The sequence below is a fragment of the Lissotriton helveticus genome, chromosome 2_2 (assembly GCF_964261635.1).
Source record: "Lissotriton helveticus chromosome 2_2, aLisHel1.1, whole genome shotgun sequence".
NCBI classification, from domain to species: Eukaryota; Metazoa; Chordata; class Amphibia; order Caudata; family Salamandridae; genus Lissotriton; species Lissotriton helveticus.
In genome coordinates, this window is record NC_136060.1 from 246,881,256 (window position 1) to 246,902,829 (window position 21,574).

General features: G+C 46.2%; 1 protein-coding gene across 2 annotated transcripts in view; it reads right to left on the reverse strand.

The window, feature by feature from the left end:
* TBC1D19 (TBC1 domain family member 19) overlaps nt 1-21,574 on the reverse strand; it is a 1,159,927-nt gene that overhangs the window by 765,437 nt on the left and 372,916 nt on the right. For both annotated transcript variants that reach the window (XM_078678973.1, XM_078678974.1), the window contains exon 7: nt 14,801-14,847. In XM_078678973.1, the coding sequence (XP_078535099.1) occupies nt 14,801-14,847 (47 nt within the window). The remainder of the gene's footprint in view (nt 1-14,800; nt 14,848-21,574) is intronic.

Genomic DNA, 21,574 nt, shown 5'->3' on the forward strand with positions numbered 1-21,574 from the left:
TCCCCTTACCCTGACTAGAAGCAAGGGTCTCTACTTGGACAAAGTAACATATATCTGTCAACTAGAATCCCCTTTTCTACGAATGGGGGTCAGCGGTGATAACTGATCTTGTATTTGTACTTGGTCCACAGTAATTGGTGTACACTACTGGCATCGTGCAGACCATTACAGTTCCACATACTGTTTTTTTCTGTTTTCTGGTGTCCTTCTGGAGGTATCTTATGTGATACTGAAACTCTGGTTAGTTGTTGCACCTGTGAATGCTTGACAAAATGGGGATCAACTTCTGGCACCTGTACATCTACACAATGAAGGGGATAAAAGCATTTTGCAAGGACAGGGGGCTGTCTGTGGAGAGAGGATCCACAAGGAGGGATCTTGAGGCACGCCTGTACTCTTATGAGGTCAGACACTTTGAAGCAACACTACCAGATGATTCAGAGGATAAAGACTTCTCTAACATTGAAGGAGAAACAGAGAAAGACGAATGGCTTCTAGATGTTGAGTGGAGGCTGAGAAAGTTCGACCGGGAACTCAAGAGAGCTGAGGTCAGGAGGGCCTTAGACCAAGAAAAGGAAAAGTGCGTAGCTCATAAACTGAGTTTGGCTAGGCTGGAGGTGGAGTCCAGCTCAGATGGTGGCAGCAAAAATGGTATAGTGCTGCGGGAGAAGTACACACACCCAGAGATGTGGCGCCTGACTTGAAGGAGGGGATTGACATACACCAGGAGTTGCAGGTTTATGAGGAAGCTCCAGTGTTGCGCAGTGTCTCTGATGTGGATTGGGGAACTGGCATAGGGGATTATATTCCTAGTGGTGGGAGGGACACTCTAATGACTCTAGATGAGAGGTGCAGGGAGTGGGGGTCCCCCATGGTAGAAGCCCTGGTATGTGTGTGTAGAGACCGCCCAGAAGAGTGTGGGTTGAGTGACGGAAACAGTCAGACACTCTCTAACCAGTCCTAGGAGGGTGATGTGAGGTACTTTTGTGAGGCACTGAATGGTGAGGTGAAGAGTAGCTTGGCCATCACTTGTGTGGGGGTGTGTGATTCAATTATTAAAGAGCATATGTTCAGTCCCTGTTTTCCAGAACAATGCCAACACCCGGTGGAGTGAGAGTTCTTTGACCCCAGGAAGCTTGCCCTGGAGGCATACGTTTTGGTGGATTCCAGAAGGTCTGAAAAAGCTTCAGGGAGTGATCCTGAAGGGGGTGGCTCAGGTTTTCCCAAACCAGGTGAGGTAGGGGAGGTTGGTAGTAGGTTGGGTGAGGGGTCCCATGCCCTGTCTCTGAGTAGAGGGAGTGGGCCGAGTCCCAAGGTGCCCAAAACCCAGTTCCAGGCCCTGATTGGTTCCATGAGTGAACTCCAGGAGGGGGCTTAGTCTGCCGGGAGGCCATCCCTTGATGGTGATCCCAATGTGTTAAGTGAGCTGGGTGGGACTGCTGTCCCAAACATCCCACCAGTTCTGGTGTCTGGCAGCACCATTCCAGTTGAGAGGGTGCATGAGTTCAAAGAAAGGGGTGAGGGAGAGACAGTTCTGAGTGGAAGGACCAGTGGGTTGCCAGTTGTATGTCAGAGCACCCCAGGACTGAACCTGGTGAGGACACTTCTGGCCTGCACTTTATGCACTGTCAGGTGGACAGGAGGCTAGAGACCTGTGCCAGGGAGACTCTTGCCCAACTCATGAGGAGTGTGTTTCCCTTGGGGGAGGAGGGGTCATGCCCCAGAAGTCCTGACTTGCCAGGCACAAGTCCAGCCTAAGGGTGCAGAACCTGGGCTGGAGGGCCAAGTTCAGGGTGTCCCCTTTGATCTGGAGGAAGGGGCGACTACTAGCAGTGCCCCTACCAGTTTGTCTTCTGGGGGTACTGCTAAGGGTGGGAGGGTGCAGAGCCCCGTGAGGGTGGTCAGGGAGAGAGAAGCCTCACCCCTGACCCTTATCCAGCCTAAGACCCTAGGCTGCGATAACAGTTGCAGTTTAGTACCCCTAATCTGGTGGGAGAATTGTGCAGGACCCCTGCAACAGGTGCCCTGACAATTACGGGGGTTAACGCTCCAGTTAGGAGGGTGCAGAGCCCCAGGGAGGAAGAGAGGTTGTGGGAGAGCCCATCCCAGTCACCTGTCCAGCCTCATGGTACAACCCCTCAGGAATGGTGAGCCAATGTCAGGATGCCACCCCTGACATGGCAGGAGGGAGTGTAGACAAAGAGTGCTAGGCACATTGGGATACTGGCCTTCACTCTCTGATGCCAGAGAGGTTGGAGAGACCTGAAAGGCATGAGGCCCGGCTCTCGTCACTGACAGCTGTGAGTGGCCACTATGGCTTGCTGTCATGGTGGACAGAGTTGCCCTTGGGAGGAGGACAGGAGTTACACCCCTGTTTTGATCATGTGGATACTGTCTGCCTGCTGGGACACATCTGTGAGCAAAATAAGTTTAGGCGCTTCACACATGGGGTCTGCAGGTAAGAAGAAGGGTTCCCTGTGAGTTAGTGTAGTGGGCCCTGCGACTAAGGATAGTGGGAACCAACTAGGTTCAGGGAGGCATAGAACGGCAATAGACCCCTGCTGTTGTGGGCCAGGTTCCATGTTCTAGCCCCCCCAAGCAGTGAATCAGATTGAGGTATTGTTTGGTCTACCCTGGCTTTAGGCTGAAAGGGGGTTATGTTGGAAATGGCCAATTTTCAAAGGTTATGCCCAAACGTTTTGCTTCTTCCTCCAATCATTTCTGACTTGTTTATGTTGGCTATAAGACTCTGAGCACTTTACCACTGCTAATCAGTGCTAAAGTGCATATACTTGCTGTGTACATTGTAATTATGATTGATTATCCATGATTGGCATATTTGATTTACTGGTAAGTCCCTAGTAAAGTGCACAGAGTGTGCCAGGACCTGTAAACCAAATTCTACAAGTGGGCTTCCAGCACTGGTTTTGCCACCCACATCAGTAGCCCTGACAAAATGTCTCATACCTACCACTGTAGTGTCTAGACGCGTAGTTTGTAACTGCCATGTCAACCTCGCTTGTGCACCCATTTGCCACTCCCGAACTTTCCCTTTTCTTACATGTAAGGCACCACATAGGTAGGCCCAAGGTACTCCCATGGGTAGGGTGCAGTGTATGTGAAAGGTAGGACACTGACCTTGGCCGAAACGGTCAATATTGACCGCCAGGAATGCCAGGGCTCCTACAGCGTGAGCACCGCTGCGGCCACCCGGGCTATGAAATGGGCTGCTGAATGCTGCACGCGACTTCACGGAACCCGACAGGTATATGCGCAGCAAGAAAGAGCACCGGGTGCACCCACCTGTTCTATCGTTGGGTTAAGCACCCCCATCAGCCGATCGCTCTTTGGTGGGAGAGGGAGGAATACTGACATTGCAGCCCAAGTCTTGCGCCATGCCTGACTCTAAAATGGCGGCCAGGCTCTAATCACCGGCATCAGCTCCAGATCCGCTGCTTTGCTCCTCATAGTGCACGGCCGGCATATACCCATTGGCGTCCCACCAGACCAACAACCCATCTCATGGCCGAGCCGTGGCTCTTTCTCTGATGATCCGAAGTGCACGAGGAGGAGGAATTTTGGAGCTCCCCAAGACGGCCGCCTCCCCAAACAGACGGTCCACCTTCCCCTATACTGGTATCGGTGGCAGAGAGTCCTTTTCCCGACACTACTTTGGACCCAGTACACATTTGAGCAGAAAAGAAAGACCAGGTCAAACTTTTCATGCAGAACCCCTGAAAAGGAAAGATTGACCTGCTTTGGTAGAGAAGCAACAACCATGGTTTCCTTTTTACTGAGGAATGCAGTCAGAAATCCATTGTGGCTCCTGAGGAGGTCTGCTGCTGTTTCTTCCTCATTCGCTCACTTATCTGCTATTCCACTGAAGAAACATCAATCAAATGCTACGTGTCTGCGGCTGCCCCACGTCATCTCTCACATTGCTCCCTGAATATCTAGGGCTCACCATGGCCTACATAGGCCTGGACACATCGTGCTTGACTTTAATATGGCGGCCGCCTCTGCCTTCGCTCTCTTGGCAGCCCAAGCTCCCTCTCTGGATTACACCCCCTCCACTCCTTTTTACCTCTGCTCCTAGAGGGGACATGTTCCTCCGCTACCTGACTATGCAACTGTAGCCCCTGTTTCTACTCTAAACTGCTTTTCCTGAACACTGAGACCTGAGCAACATGACTAATGCCCGGTGGCGCTGCTAGATAGCTATTGAGGAGATTGGCCCTGGTTTCCCCCTCGACCGTCACCTACCCAGCCAGACATTGGGCACAGTTTCGTCTATGTCTCCCTGCTCTTGCTCCTTCCCTCCCTCTTACGAATTCTCACAACTCTGCTTTGGTTTACTGTACCCTACTATGCTCCTGTAACTGATGTAACTTGTAACGTAATGATCCTGTGGTAAAGTGCTACGAATCTGTAAAGCTACCTCTGACCGTGGAGATCTAACTTTTTGGCCGATGCCCGGTGGAGCTACATGATAGATATAGAGGAGATGGGCTGTGGACTACCCCTTCGGCCGTCACCTACCCAGCCCGATATTGGGCAGACCTTACTTCGTCTCTCCGTCGTGCTCTCCATCCTACCCCTTTACTCCACCCCCTTTCTCCTTACGCTCCACTTATCCCTCCTCTTTTCTCTCTAACTGTTTTCTCATTGAGACCTAGCCGCTTGACTGATGCCCGGTGAAGATACCAGATAGCTATAGAGGAGATGGGCTGTGTACTTACCGCTCGGCCGTCACCTACCCAGCCAGACTTCGGGCAGACTCTCCTTCTTCTCTCCATCCATCCTATCTCCATCCTTTCTGCCTCCTATGCCTTTACCCCACCCCCTTACCCTTCTAAGCTCCATTTACCTCGTCTTCTGACGCACTTGAAATGTTTTCTTGGAACTGATATAACTTGTAACTGATGTAATTTTGTAACTTTGTGGATTCTTATATAAAGCGATCTAATACCTCCGGTCTAGCCAGCGCTATATAAAACTCTAATAAATAAGAAATAAAAAAAATAAAAAAATATGTCACATGTCCTGATAGTGAAATACTGCCAATTTCATTTTTCACTATTGAAAGGCTATCTGTTTCATAGGCTAACAAGGCAGTTGCTTTGTAACATCTTACAAGTATAACTTTCCACTGACACAAGATAGAGAAATTGAGTTTAGGCTCATTGAACTTATAATTTAATAACACATCTTTTGATGAAAATATTTTTTACATTATGTGTTTGAATAGACCTCTTTTTGAAAGTAAAACCAACAGTCGATGGACAGAATGCAGAACAATGTTGTACATTCACCCCAGTACAGAGATCTGGGCCTAAATCCATTGTTTTTTTGCTCACCATGCCATTCCAGTTTGAACCTAGCCATATGCAAATCAGTCTTGACCCGGTGCCCCATGGGAACAGTCCAGCCCGAACTGCCCAGCCAGGTCCTTCCTGGACTGGAAACAAGTATCCTAGGGCCAGTTTCGGGGTTTCAGCCCTCATCAGCCAGGATAGCTTGATTCCAGTGGCATGGAGAGCACAGGACTCACGTCTGAGCATACCTGTCCCACTCAGGGTGACAAATACAAAAACAACAGTTAATGGACAGAATGCAGAATAATGTTATACATTCATCCCAGTACAGAGATCTGGGACTAAAATAAAGGTGAAAAGATATCCTCATTCTAAGATGGCTGCAAGAATCGATCGAGACAGGAACAAAGGGTCGAGTGATTACGTTGCGTATTACTGATGACATGTAATCATGTATAAAACCGGGAAAGTAAATGGAGTAGAGTTTCGATTCCGAACCAGGAGATGGTGGACATACACCACAAACTGAATCGGTAAGGAGAATGAGTATAGGCTGCTTAGGTTTTATAGAAACAATTTGACTGCATCAGCAATTTAATAAATAACTTGAAAAAACTGTGGACATGGACTGGGTATAATTGAGGTCCTGAAACTAAGAAATGCTTTATTTTAGTAAAGGGCAATGATTTGCCCAGTAATTTAAATGCTCCAATATGGCGGCTCCTCTATTTTGGAGTAACACCAACTTTAAACACAGTAGCTCGGGGAGCATTGAATCTTATAAAAACAATGACATGGACCAAGAGTCCCAGGGGAAATATTGCACATGTTGAGTAATTATCTTGCTGAGATTGATTTTCGCCATTTGCACATATAGTGGCTCCAGTCACTTAGATCTTAATATTAATATTAGCTTACCTAATAGAAACTGACATCACTAAGGCAAGTTGTTTTAGGTGTAGGCTTATTCATGCCACACTGTGGGACTTAAATATCTTTTAATGTAGCATCATGAGGGTTGATGAATTAAAGTAAATCAAAACATGGTGGCCATACTAATATGGGATTTTCCCCCTTTTTTATGGAATGTATTAGGAATTATAAAATTAGGAGGATACGGTTTGACTTTTTTGTGCAAGTAGATCTATACAAATCTCGGAACAAGGGTTATGTAGCCATAGGATACAGAGATTCTTAGTAACAGAGAACTGGACATATCTAAGCGTTGTGGTGTCAATCAAATTGGGAATTATAATTGTGGTGATTACGTTTATGATACGGATTACACAATTAGGAGTATTCCCTTAACCCGTATACATTGTTAAAGGGTATTGATGGACGGACAATGTAAATATCTAAATATGATGGGTTCATTAATAGGAGACCCTCCATCAGTATGGAATAATTAAAAATTAAATAATTCGGGGGTCACTGCTCTATGACATTATGACAGACTTTTATAACTCTCTATAAAGCAGGATGATTCAGAATCCAATTTACACTTAATAAAATGGCCATTGTTGACCACATGATGGTCTTTTAAAAATTCCTATAAACATTTGTATGAGGTAATGATTTACATCTGTGACAACAGATAAGGAGAAACCGTATCTTAGGGGGTCATTATGATAGAGGGCGGATCGGCACCACCCGTACGGCGGTGGCGATCCGCACGCCAAAATCTACCACCCGTATAACTTTCCCCACCCGCCACAGTACGATGGCGTGGGGGAACCCGGCGGACAGGAAGCCCAGGAATATGGCGGTGGTGCCCTGCAGGCACTGCCATCCATATTATCATCATGGCGATGAAATGCCTTTCCATGCATGCGGATTTGATCCAATGATCCAATTTACTATAAAAGGGTCCAATTTAAGACTGTTAGGGACATGGTACGTATATGGCACGAAATTCTTGATCACTGCTCCCTGGAGATCTAGCGCAAAACGCTTACTTCCAACTATTCCCTGACTCTACCGCTTTGTGGTGGGCAAACCAAGGGACTGAATGGCTAGGTCAGCTTTACGATACTGATGACTTCCGCACTTTCGCGTCTTTACAATCTGCTTATAATCTTCAGCAACAATCCTTTTTTAAATACATACAAATAAGGGATTACTTTTTAAACCGACAACTAATGCAAATACCACACCCTCATGAATTACTGACATGCTTACTAAATCTTAAACTGGGGGAGCGACCTCTGACCCTGCTCGCAGGCAGGTCACTCCCCACGCCACCACACGGCCGCCAGCTGCCTCGTACATGCTCCCTGCCGCCTGCCTGTTTTCCCACGGTTTCCCGCTCCTTCCCGCCGCTGTGTCCCCGCCCCCTGCTCCCCATTGGCCATCCCGCTCTCGCCTCCCAGCTGCTCCTCCCTCCATATCCCCCTCTTATGGGCGACACGCCAAAGGCAAGTCAAAGGCAAGCCCGTCTGCGCCCGTCCATGCCTGGACCACACCCAGCACCAGAACCCCTGGACTCCGCGAACACCACAACACCAGACTCCGCTACGACGCCAGCACCCTCTACGCACTCAACGCCGGCCGAAATCACACCTGCTTCCAAGCCGCCCGAAACGGACTCACGGACCTTTCTCTTGCCACACCTGCAGCTTCACCTGCGACAGAGCCACCAAACCTCCAAGGGCTGGACCCAACCACCTCCGCTGCATACTCCTCAACACCCGCTCCGCACGCAAACACACCGTCAAGCTCTGTGATCTGCTCGACACCTCCGCCCCAGACGTGGCCTTCCTAACCGGGACCTGGTGGAACGACTCCTCGGCGCCCGACATTGCCATAGCCATCCAAGACGGCTACAAGATCACCCGCAGGGATCGCACCAACAGAATCGGAGGAGGAATAGCCATTGTCCACAAGTCCACCCTCAAGGTCGCCACCCACGCAGAGGACACCCTCAACACCGCCGAACACCTGCACTTCCGGATCCACACCGACCCCAACAGCACCCTCAGAGGAACACTCATCTACAGACCCCCCGGACCCTGAGTTCAATTCAGCGACTCCTTTGCCGACCTCGCCAGCACCCACGCACTCGCCTTCACAGACTACATCCTCCTCGGGTACCTGAATTTCCACCTCGAGAACAACAACAACGCTAACTGCTCCACCCTGATCGACTACCTTGCCAACCTCGGCCTCAGACAACTCGCCACCGCACCCATCCATGCCGCTGGCCACACGCTGGACCCCGTTTTCTCCACAGGCACCCACGTCACCGTCGACCACACCACCAAACTCCACTGAACCGACCACCGATGCATCCATTTCACCTTCAATAAACCAACCACGCACCACCGCACCCAACAGCTACCTCGCTGCTGCTGGAGCAAAGTCACCAGTTGATCACCACCCTCGCCCAAAACCCACCCACCGACCCCACCAACCCAGACACCGCAGCCCGCAACCTCAGACAGTGGATCGACGACTGCACCAACACCCTCGCCCCACTCAAGAAACCCTCCAACAACCACGCCAGCAAGAGAGCCACCAGGTTCACCGACGAGCTGCAGACCTCCAAACGCGCATGCCGGAAACTGGAGAAGATATGGCTCCACGAACGCACTCCGGACAAACACGCAGTCCACAAGGATGCCACCCGCAGACATCACCACCTCACCTGATTAGCCAAGAGATCCTCCTTCAAAGACCGCCTGGATAACAACACACACGACAGCAAAGAGCTTTTCAGCATCGTAAAGGAACTCTCCAACCCCAGCGCCAACGCCAACGACATACCACCCTCACAAGAACTGTGCAACTCACTGGCCATCTTCTTCCACCGCAGGATCGCTGACATCCATGACAGCTTCAGCACCATGACCGCCCCGACTACGCCAGACCCCACCTCCCCTGTGAACACCACCAGTGCCACCACCTGACCTCCTGGTCCAACGTCAACGGCGACGAGACACGCAAGGTCATGAACTCCATCCACTCAGGATCTCCGTCAGACCCGTGCCCACATCACGTATTCAACAAAGCAGACGCTGCCATCGCACCCCAAATACGGAAGGTCATCAACATCTTCTTCGAAACAGCGAAATTCCCGGAAAGCTGGAAACACGCCGAAATCAACGCCCTCCTCATGAAGCCCAAGGCGGACCCCAAGGACCTCAAGAACTTTCGGCCCATCTCCCTGCTCCCGTTCCCGGCGAAGGTCATCGAGAAAATTGTCAACATGCAACTGGCCCGCCACCTGGAAGACAACAACATCTTGGACCCGTACCAGTCCGGGTTCAGACGAAACCACAGCACGCGACAGACCTCATTGCCGCCACAGACGACATCAGGTGCCAACTAGACAACGGCGTAACATCAGCCCTCATCCTCCTGGACCTGTCAGCCGCCTTCGACACAGTCTGCCATCATACTCTAAAGATACGCCTCCTAGAAGCAGGAATCCAAGAGAAGGCCCTTGACTGGACCACGTCCTTCCTCTCTGGCAGAACCCAGAGCGTCCATCTCCCGCCCTTCCGATCCGAGGCCACAACATCATCTGCGGCGTCCCCCAGGGCTCATCCCTCAGCCCAACGCTGTTCAACATCTACATGGCCCCCCTCACACAAGTGGCCCGCCAACACGACCTCAATATCATCTCCTACGCTGACGACACCCAGCTCATCCTCTCCCTCACCAAGGACCCGCACACCACCAAAACCAACCTCCTGGTGGCCGACCACACTGGGAACAGCACCGACACCCACCGACCATGCACGCAACCTAGGATTCATCGTCGACTCCTCCCTCTCCATGTTTAAACAGGTCAACCTCGTCTCCTCCTCCTGCTACAACACCCTCCGCATGCTCGGCAGGATCTACAAGTGCATCCCGACCGAAACAAGAAGAACAGTGACACAGGCCCTCGGCAGCAGCAGACTGGACTACAGCAACGCACTCTATGCAGGAATTCCAGCCAAACACCTACGACGACTACAACACATCCAAAACGCCTCAGCCACATCACCCCCCACCTGAGAGACGTACACTGGCTCCCCGTCGACAAGAGGATCACCTTCAAGCTCCTCACCCACGCACACAAAGCACTCCACAACACCGGACCAGCCTACCTGAACAGCAGACTCAGCTTCTACACCCCCACCCGCCAGCTCCGCTCCGCAAGCCTCGCCCTCGGCACTGTTCCCCGCATCCAACGAACAACATCCTGCAGCAGATCCTTCTCCTACCTTGCCGCCAAGACCTGGAACACCCTCCCTACCCACCTATGGCAGACCCAAGACCTACTCGCATTCAGAAGACTCCTCAAGATCCTGGCTCTTCTAGTAGTAGCGGCACCCCCTCCCCTCAGCACCTTGAGACCCTCACGGGTAAGTAGCGCGATTTACAAGTACTCTGATTGATTTATTGATTGAAATCATGAATGAGTACAATTGACTTACAACTTTGTCAATTCAGTGATGATACCCAACGTCTTGCTGTTAAATGAAGTCAAGCTTTAGGCATAACTATGGTTCCCACAAAAATCGTCTCCGCTTTAGATACTCTATATAACTCTATCCATTCAATCAGATTAAAGCTGCAACAATTTCGAACTATTTGCATGCTGTATTACACACCCGAAAGGACTGGGAAATGGGCACAAAGAGCACAGGGCTATTGGGGCGACAGGGGAGATAGGACATGATGCCCAAAGTGTGGATTGTTAGCAGCTAACATCGTCCATATGTATTGTACCTGCCCCATGTTAGATCCTTTCGGGGGAAAGTAATACAATCTATAGGTCACCGTTTGGGCTATGATTTCCTCCCTACCAATAAGGAGATCATGTTACGTCTTAAAGAGAGTGCTGATCGAGGTATATGATCTTTTTTTTTCTATTGCTTTAGTCGCTGCTGGCCTTTGCATTGCAAGAGCATAGATCTCGCTAAACCTTCCTGTCTTTTCTGAATGGTGGGTCTTCATGAAAGACATATACGAGAAGGAACGTGCATTGGCTAAAATCAGAGGCATACAGTCCTTACAAAAAGTAGACTGTATATGGGACCGCTTTGTCTGCTTTTCCCAACATATACACTTTTTCTTTCTTTTTTCTTTTTTTAAGAGTATGACTTAAAACCACTCTTTCTCTTACTTTTTGCCTTCTAGTTTTTTGCCTTTTCGCTTCGTTCCTGCTTCCTTCTTTTTCTTTTCTTTCTCTTTTTGTATCTTTTCATCTTGGAAGGGATTACAATTTACATGTATGAAATTAGGACTATCTATCTCTTTGTACCCGTTGGGGGGGAAAAAAGATATAGATGTAATAAACATTGGTTTTTCCTTAATTTAAAATATATTTGATAGTATTTTTATTTCAGTTGTTTGTATTCTTAATATAGTTGTTATTATTTATTAAAATAAAGTTTCACATTTTAAATGTGTTATTTAATTATTTTTTTTATTAGGACTTCATAATGTAGTGGTTGTTGGGTTAATTAAATTATAGTTAATATAATTTTAATGTTCATTATTTTGTATTGCAGATTAAATATTTAGTTAATTAACAATGATGTAATTTGTTTCACTGTGTATTTGTTATTTTATGTATTTGATTTGCTAATATTAGAGTATACTTCAATGTTTATACTTTTATTAGCTCTGTATTTTTTTTTAAGGCTGTTGGTTCTGTAATAGAATAGGCTGGGGCATTATTGAAATAATATTTTTTAATTAACTGTTCATGTTAATGTATTTATTCATTGTGATTAATTATGTATTTTTCAAATATGTATTTATATAAATTATGTCTTATTTCAATTATTGATTTGTTTAGTGCTACATGTGTATGTTTTATTATTATTATGTCTCATTTTTTCTGCTTAAAGTAATATGTTAATTCAGATATTGTTTTATTTATCATGCTTTTGATCTTTGTGTTTTTTCTGGTTGTAGGATTTCTGCTAATTTAACATCTTTTTATTTTTTGTTCTTTTAGTGTATATAGTATTACTTTATATAAAATATATTTTTATTAATTTTGTTAGGTAAATATTTTTTAAAAAATTATTATGAATTGGAATGATATATATATGCTATATATATAATCCCTCCAGAGTCCAACACCTTTCCAAAGTTTGCACAGATTGGAGTGAAGTCTAACACTTTCCCTAATGTTATGTTATTTGTTATGTTATTTTTATTTGTACCGCGCACAGCTGCCCCAGCAAAGGGGCGTCCTGGCGCTTTGAGAAGGTAAACACAACACAGCATTAAAAGCGGGCAGAAAGGAGAAGAGACACAACAGATGAGCTAAACAAATAAAAAGGTCTTGATAGCCCATCTAAACTGAAGGAGCTCATCGATGGCCCGGATTTGTGGAGGGAGAGAATTCCACCAGCTCGCTGCCAGGACTCGAAAGGAGCGGCCACCAATTCTGCTCAACTTAAAACGCGGGACCACTGCTAAGTTCTGGCCTAGCGATCTAAGAATGCGAGAGGGGACATAGGGGATCAGCAGTTTCTCCAAGATTTGTGGGGAAGTACCCTTGAGGATTTTAAATGCAAGGCAGAGATGTTGCTTCGACTGGAGTGGGAATAATAAACCAAACCCCTTCAAAGTTCAACACATTCACTAATGTAGGTTAGACATGATTTATTTTAATTGTGTTTTTTATAGTTTTGTTCAATTTCATTTGTTATTTTTTATATATTTTTTTAAAGTTTATATTATTTTTGGTAAATGTAATTATATATTATGTATATTATTACCTTAATTATTATTTTTGAATAGTTTTTAAATTTACTTTGTTACTGTTAATGTTATTTTTATCATTTGTTTTGAATTGTTAAAATATAATTTTTGTAAAAATATATATGCATATTATTTTAATATTTAGATTAAAGTATTAATTTCAACGTGTATTGATATGTTAATTTGTATATTTAAACTTGGTGAGATATTATTGTCAGTTATATATATGTTTGCTATCAATGAATGAATCAATTAACAGTCTTGACTCAGTTTCATTGAGAAAAGCATAAAAGAACACAGAAGTAAAACAAATAAAGACATGCTCAGATAAAATATAAATTAGTACAATAGCTACAACAGCCTGAGATAATCGGATGACACATCAATTGGTAAATAAACTCTTTTTCAGAGGAAACATATGTTCGTTTAGTTAACTTTACTGTTAATATTTCCCAAAACTTTTTTTGTGGAGTTATTGTTGATGTATTTTTTAATTTATGTATATATATATATATATATATATACACACACACACACGCATAAACATGAATATAATATTACATGTAAATAGATGTTTATTTTCCATTACCTTTTTTCAACTAATGTACTACATTAAATAAATTACGTTAAAGTCTACATTTATTTAAAAAAAATACAAAAAAACAATGGCCTTATCTTTTTTTGGGATGATATTCTGTCCACTATATTTCTGACACAATAATTTTGTTATTTACATTATAAATATAGAAACACAATATTTTGACAAACAATATTTCTGACGCAATACTCATGTCAGTCAATATTGCTGTTCGCGGTATTTAGTCATACAACTGTACACAGTCCTGGTACCTATCTGTTTCTTCAGATACTACTGAAGCCTGCGTTCCTTTGACAAAACTCTACTGCCTATCAACCATCAAATGCTATCTAAAAGCTATGCTGTTTCCATTCTAGGTTTGATTTCATATCACAGAATTCTTAAAATTTTACATAAGAACGGCTATTGGTTCCACGCAGAGGATTAATTTCCTCCTACTTATGCCATTGGCTGTTTGGTGTATCACTCTGCCTTCCAGAAAGTGCTTCCATTAAAATGCATGAGGAACCCTACTATACATAAAATATTACAAATTACGGACTGACTTTTTGCGACCAGTATCTGATTTTACAATGTGCTATTAGGTCGATTTACGAAATCACCATTCACAGTGGTCACAGAACAACATGCATAATAAATATTATTCAAGCAGGTTGCAATTTGTGACCCGCTGTGATTGGCTACAAGGGGTGGTGGTCTACTTTCCAGTGTTTTCCTAATTCTAAACTGAAAGCCTTTTTTTGTTTTTTTAAACATCATGTTCCTTCAAGAAACTGGTGCTGCTTTAAAAAGAATTTCGTTTGAAAAAACATCAGAAGTAGTAGGCAATGGTCCCCTGGACCACATGCTTTCCTCCACTGAGGTTGCCCCCATGATTCCCAAATACGTTTAGTCAATCAGTTGCCAATTCCTTTGGGGTATTGTCACTGTACAACAGATTTTGACCAGAATTGTAGTTTGAGGCCATTGACATATTGCATAGCAAATTACAATTTTGAAAGAACGCCCTTTTACGTCCATCACAAATTGTGATTTTTCATGATACACAAAAATCATTTTATGAGTTGGAAAATGTTTTTGAATCATAAAATCGTTGAGTTATAGAAGTATGAGGTCCTTTAAGGAACACTGTGCATAAGATATATAATCACCAGCTGAAGCATTCAATATTACATACCTCAAGGAAATCTTTAGGTGCATATACTGGTCGAAAAAGACTTAGATCTGCAAAAGAAATTGAAAAATATAATTGACATACTCATTCCTATTTTGACAATTGCATTTCTTTTTTTGTATTTGTAGGTCAAAGTCCTTCACAGATACCTAAGCATCTTAAAAGCCACAGGGAATCACCACAGTTTTCTAAAAGCTGCATATGATGTTTACATATTTATGCATTCAAGAGCAATGATGCCCATATTTAGCTCTTACCTCTAAACAGCTTCTAGCTAGAAGTTCTTATGGACATATTATGGACAATAACAATACTTACAGTCGGGTTTAGTGCTTACTATTAGTTGTTTTTCTTGTCAGTCTCATTTGAATGCTTCCAGTTGAATAGCTTTTCACCCTCTTATGTTTGCCCTCCCCCAGATGCACTGCTTCTTTTCTATACTTTTGAATGGATGACCTCCACTGCTTACATTTAGTGGAAAAAAATGTTTATTTATATTAAGCACTCCATACAGGTGCTTGTGTTTCCTTCTCCTGCCCTTTGTGTGCTGCCTTCTTCCTCCAAACCCACCCCCCAGAACTCTCTGTGTTGCTCCTCCCAAGTCATCTGATGCTTCTCCCAACCAGCCTAATTGTTTTTTTCTGTCTAAACCCCCAGAGCACCTCTGTTGCTCCCCCGAAAACACACTGCCACCCACCCTGCCATTGCTAAGTCATCCTCACAGTCCCCCATCTTAAAAAAAATAATAATATTGTTGGGGGGCCTTGCAGCTCCAATTTGCTACAGGGCAGTTCCTTTATTTCTTTAATGTGCTTCTGTGCATATTTTTTATAATTTACTACCCCAAGATTGGTGCTTACCAACTTTGAACAGTAAATTAAATATAAGAAAACAAAATGAGATATGTCAGACATTAAACTCCACATATACGCATGGATGTTTAGGCAAGTGCATCTACATGTCAACACGCCGCATGGGTTGATTTTTCTGATGTGGCTCCACATCAGCAGTCAAATATTTTTTATTTTTTTTGTCAATTCAAAACATTTGCATAAACCATAGCTAAACCTAAAAGGTTAGGTAACAGCATTGAAAATATCTATTAACTTGTTTATGACACATACCCATACACATGCTATATCCTTTAGACCACACCATGGTCAATTAAAAATCACCCATATTTTGAGGTTTTAAGACGATCCATTTACAATAATGCCACATAAAGGTCAACACTTTCTGAAAGTAATATAAAAATTGAGCTCTTTTCATTATATATTGTAATGTATATCAGATTTTGCACACTCTATTTCTGGACCCCTGCACCAGGAAATGAAAGATGAAGGAAAAAGGTTAAACATGGGGTTAGTGAGTGGTGAGGAAAAAGATTTCTAAATCTCTCTGTGGTGGGGTTTGATCATTGTAGGCTTATTTTTATTCTATTTATAGATATAAAACGAGTAGATGTGTAATGAAGAATAATATTTACATTGTGAGGTTCTGGGCATATATATTATTAAAACATACTTAAACTTTTCAGAAATGCACAGTTACTGGATGATGTCATCAGTGGTGTCATTTGAGATGTTATCAGTGATGTCATGAGTGATGTTACTGACCATGTCATGAGTGATATATATAACATCATCAGCAGTGCATTGCGGGGGCGCCAGTTATAGTTAGCTCAACCAACTATAATGGCCGAATTTCTCTGGATTTGTAGGAGTGAAATGTCCAACTAACTATAACGTCCCTGAAACCCCTGTTTTTTCAGTGAATTTCTAAGGTTTTTTAAATGAAAATTTCTAACTATAACATCCCTGAAACCTATGGTTTTTTAAGTGAATTTCAAAGGCTTTATTAATGAAAACTTCTAACTATAACGTCCCTGAAACCTGTGGCTTTTCCAGTGAATTTCTAAGGTTTTTTAAATGATAATCCCGAACTATAACTTCCTTGAAACCTCTGTTTTTTTCAGTGAATTCCTAAGGTTTTTTTAAATGCTAATTTCTAACTATGCCTAGATAGGTAGGACATGTGGAGTAAGAGGAAGAAAGGTGAATAAAGAAGCACCAGAAATGCAGAAAGAGGCTACAGAAGTCCAGAAAGAGGAAGAAAGGTACAGAAAGAAGCAAGAGATGTGCAGAAAGAACTAACAGAGGTGCAGAAAAAGGCCTACTTTGAATGTACCTAACAGACTCATACAAAGTAGCCTAATCACTAATCCGTCTCCCAAGATGTCTTAAACCTCACTTTTCTCTTGAAGGTTCAATATTTATCGACTGCATAGAATGGGTGCAAACAGAGGCAAGAGAATTGCAGAAAGAGGGAAGAGGGGTGCAGATAGAGGCAAGAGAGGTGCAGAAAGAAGCACGAGCAGAGCAGGAAGAAGCATCCGAGGTGCAGAAAGAGGCAAGAGGGGTACAGGAAGAGGAGGGAGAAGTATAGAAAGAAGCAAAGGAGGTTCAGAAAGAGGCAAGAGGGGTGCAGAAAGAGGTAAGAGCAGTGCAAAAAGAACCATGAGATGTGCAGAAAGAGTCAAGAGAGGTGTAGAAACAGGCAAGAGATGTGCAGAAAAAGGTAAGAAGGGTGCAGAAAGAAGCAAGAGAAGTGCACAAAAAGGCAAGTGAGGTGCAGAAGGAGGCAAGAGAACTGCAGAAAGAGGCAAGAGAGTTGCAGAAACATGCAAAAGGGGTGCAGAAAGAGGGAACAGGTGTGCGGACAAAGGCAAGGAGGTGCAGAAAGAGGAAAGAGAGGTACAGAAAGAGGCAAGAGGGATGCAGAAATGTGCAACAGAGGTGCAGAAAGAAGAAAGAGCAGTGCAGAAAGAACCAACAGAGGTGCAGAAAGAGGCAACAGGGGTACAGAAAGAGGCAAGAAAAGTGCAGACAGAAGCAAAAGAGGAGCAAACAGAGGCAAGAGAACTGCAGGAAAAGGCAAGAGAGGTGCAGAAAGAGGTAAAAGGGATACAGAAAGAGGCAAGAGGGGTTCAGAAAGAAGCAAGAGAAGTGCAGAAAAAAGCAACAGAGGTGCCAAAAGAGGCAAGAGACGTGTGGAAACAGACACGAAAGGTGCAAAAAGATGGAACAGGGGTGCAGAAAGAGATAGGAGGGATACAGAAATTTACAAGATAGGTGCAGAAAGAAGAAAGAGCAGTGCAGAAAGAAGCAAGAGACATGGAGAAACAGGGAGGAGGGGTGCAGAAAGAGGCAAGAGGGATGCAGAAATCTGCAAAAGAGGTGCACAAAGAAGAGCAGTGCAGAAAGAACCAACAGAGGAGCACAAAGAGGCAAGACGGGTGCAGAAAGAGGTAGGAGAGGCGCACAGAGGCAAGAGGGATACAGAAAGAGGCAGCAGGGGTGAAGAAAGAAGGAAGAGAAGTGCAGAAAGAAGCAACAGAGTTGCCGGAACTGCAGCTTCACAAGCATCCGCCCCACCATGCTGCCGACCAGGTAAGAACCCTACCACCTCAGATGCATCCTTCTCAACAGCGTCTCCGCCCGCATACACGCTGTTGAACTATGGGACCTACTCGATTCAACCTCTCCAGACGCCGCCTTCCTGAAAGAGACCTGGCTGAACCCCGCCCCAGCACCTGACATATCCATAGCCGTCCCCGAAGGCTACAAGATCACCCACAGGGACCGCACCAACGGAGTAGGAGGAGGAATCGCCATCGTCCACAGGAACACTCTCAGAGTCTCGACCATCATCGACGACACCCTCAGCACCGCCGAACACCTGCACTTCCAGATCCACACCGACCCCAACACCACACTCAGAGGAACCCTCATCAACAGACCCCCCGGACTCCGACCACAGCACGTCAGCACACATGCCCTCGCCTCCACAGACTACATCCTCCTCGGGGACCTGACCTTCCACCTTGAGAACACCAACGACACCAGTCTCACCACCCTGATTGACAACCTATTCAATCTCGGACTCACACAACTCGTCACAACCCCCACCCACTCCGCCGGTCACATGCTTGACCCCATCTTCTTCGCAAGCCCCCACGTCTCCTTCAACCACACCACCGAAACTCCACTGGACTGACCATCGCTGCATCCACTTCACCTTCAAGAAACCCACCACGCACCACCACACCCAACAGATGCCTCGCCGCTGCTGGAGCAAAGTCACCGAAGACCAGCTAACCACCACTCTCGCCCAGAGCCCACCCGCCGACCCTACCGACCCCGACACCGCCGCCCACAACCTCAGACAGCGGATCAACGACTGCGCCAACAACCTAGCCCCGATCAAGAAACCCTCCAACAGTCACACCAACAAGAAAGCCCGCTGGTTCACTGAAGTCCTCAGGGCCTCCAAGCAAACCTGCCGATAGCTGGAGAAGATCTGGCTCCCTGAACGAACACCGGACAGCCACGCAGCCCACAAGAAAGCCCCCCGCAGACACCATCACCTCATCAGATCTGCCAAAAGGGCCTCCTTCAAAGACCGCCTAGACAACAATGAACACAACAGCAAAGAGCTCTTCAACATCGTGAAGGAACTCTCCAACCCTAGCTCCAACACCAACAAAGTCCCACCCTCGCAAGACCTGTGCGACTCACTAGCCACCTTCTTCCACTGCAAGATCGCTGACATCCATGACCGCTTCAATGCCAAGACTGTCCCGACAACCACTGAGACCTCCTTCCCCATGGCCACCATCCACACCAAGCGTCTGCTCTCCTGGACCAACATCAATGAAGACAACACCATCAAGATCATGAACACCATCCACTCCGGATCTCCGTCAGATCCATGCCCACACCACATCTTCAACAAAGCCAGCACAGCCATCGCACCCCATCTCCGGAAAGTCATCAACACCTACTTGGAGACAGCAACCTTCCCGGAGAGCTGGAAGCAAGCAGAGATCAACGACTTACTCAAGAAACCCAAGGCGGACCCCAAGGACCTCAAGAACGTCCGGCCCATCTCCCTGCTCCCGTTCCCGGCAAAGGTCATCGAAAAGACCGTCAACAAACAACTGACCCGCTACCTCGAGGAGAACAACATCCTGGACCCTTCCCAGTCAGGGATCCTCAGCAACCACAGCACCGAGACTGCCCTTATCGCCGCCACCGATGACATCAAGTCCCTGCTGGACAATGGAGAAACGGCGCCCTCATCCTCCTGGACCTGTCAGCCGTCTTCAACACGATCTGCCACCACACACTACGAACACGCCTCCACAACGCCGGGATCCAACAGAAGGCCCTGGACTGGACCACCTCCTTCCTCTCAGGCAGAACAAAGAGCATCTGCCTTTCCCCCTTCCGCTCCGAAGCCACCGAGATCATCTGCAGCGTACCCCAAGGCTCATCCCTCAGCCCAACTCGGATTAACATCTACATGGCACTGCTCGCCCACGTTGCCCGTCGGCATGACCTCAACATCATCTCCTACGCCGATGACACCCAGCTGATCCTCTCCTTCACAAAGGACCCCCACACCACTAAAACCAACCTTCACGAAGGAATGAAGGCCATCGCTGAATGGATGAGAAACAGCAGACTGAAGCTGAACTCGGACAAGACAGAGATCCTCATCCTCGGATCTACCCCTTTGGCCTGGGACGACTCCTGGTGGCCGACCACACTAGGAACCGCCCCAACACCCACTGACCACGCACGCAACCGAGGGGTCATCCTTGACTCCACCCTCTCCATGACTAAACAGGTCAACGTCGTCTCCTCCTCCTGCTTCAATATCCTCTGCATGCTCCGCAGGATCCACAAGTGGATCCCCACTGAAACGAGAAGAACGGTCACCCAGGCCATCATCAGCAGCAGGTTGGACTACGGAAACGCCCTCTACGCAGGAGCCTCGGTCAAACTCCTGAGACGGCTCCAACGCATCCAGAACGCCTATGCACGCCTGATCCTCAACATCCCTCGCTGAAGCCACATCACACCCCACCTGAGAGACCTGCACTGGCTCCCGGTCAACAAGAGGATAACCTTCAAGCTCCTCACTCACGCACACAAGGCACTCCATAACACCGGACCAACGTACCTCAACAGACGACTCAGCTTCTACACGCCAGCTCCGCTCCGCCGACCTCGCCCTCACCACAGTCCCCTGCTTCCGAAGAGCTACCTTCGGTGGCAGATCGTTCTCCCACCTTGCCGTCAAGACCTGGAATACCTTCGCCATCCACCTACGGCAGACCAAGACCTGCTGACCTTCAGAAAACTCCTTAAGACTTGGCTTTGGAGCAGTAGCAGCATTCCCCACCCCAGCGCCTTGAGAGCCTCACGGGTGAGTAGTGCGCTTTACAAATTATATGATTGATTGATTGATTGATTGATTGATTCACTGAAAGAGGCGCAGAGGGTGCAGAAAAAGGCAAGTGAAGTGCAGAAAGCAGCAACAGAGGTACTGAAAGAGGCAAGAGAGGTACAGAAAGAGGGAAGAGAACCGAGGGATACAGAAAGAAGCAAGTGCAGAAAGAAAGAAACAACAAAAGTGCAGAAAGAAGCAAGTGAGGTACAGAAAGAGGCAAGAGAGGTATACAAAATGACAAAAGAACTGCAGAAAGAGGTAGGAGGGGTGCAGAAAGAAGCAAGAAAGTTGCAGAAAGAAGCAAGAAAGGTGCAGAAAGGAGCAAGAGAAGTGAAGAAAGAGGGAAGACGAGTGCAGAAAGAGACAACAGGGGTGCAGAAAGAAGCAACAGATGCAGAAAGAGGCAAAAGAAGTGCAGAAAGAGGCAAGAAAGTTGCAGAAACAGGCAAAAAAGGTGCAGAAAGAGAGAATAGGGATGCA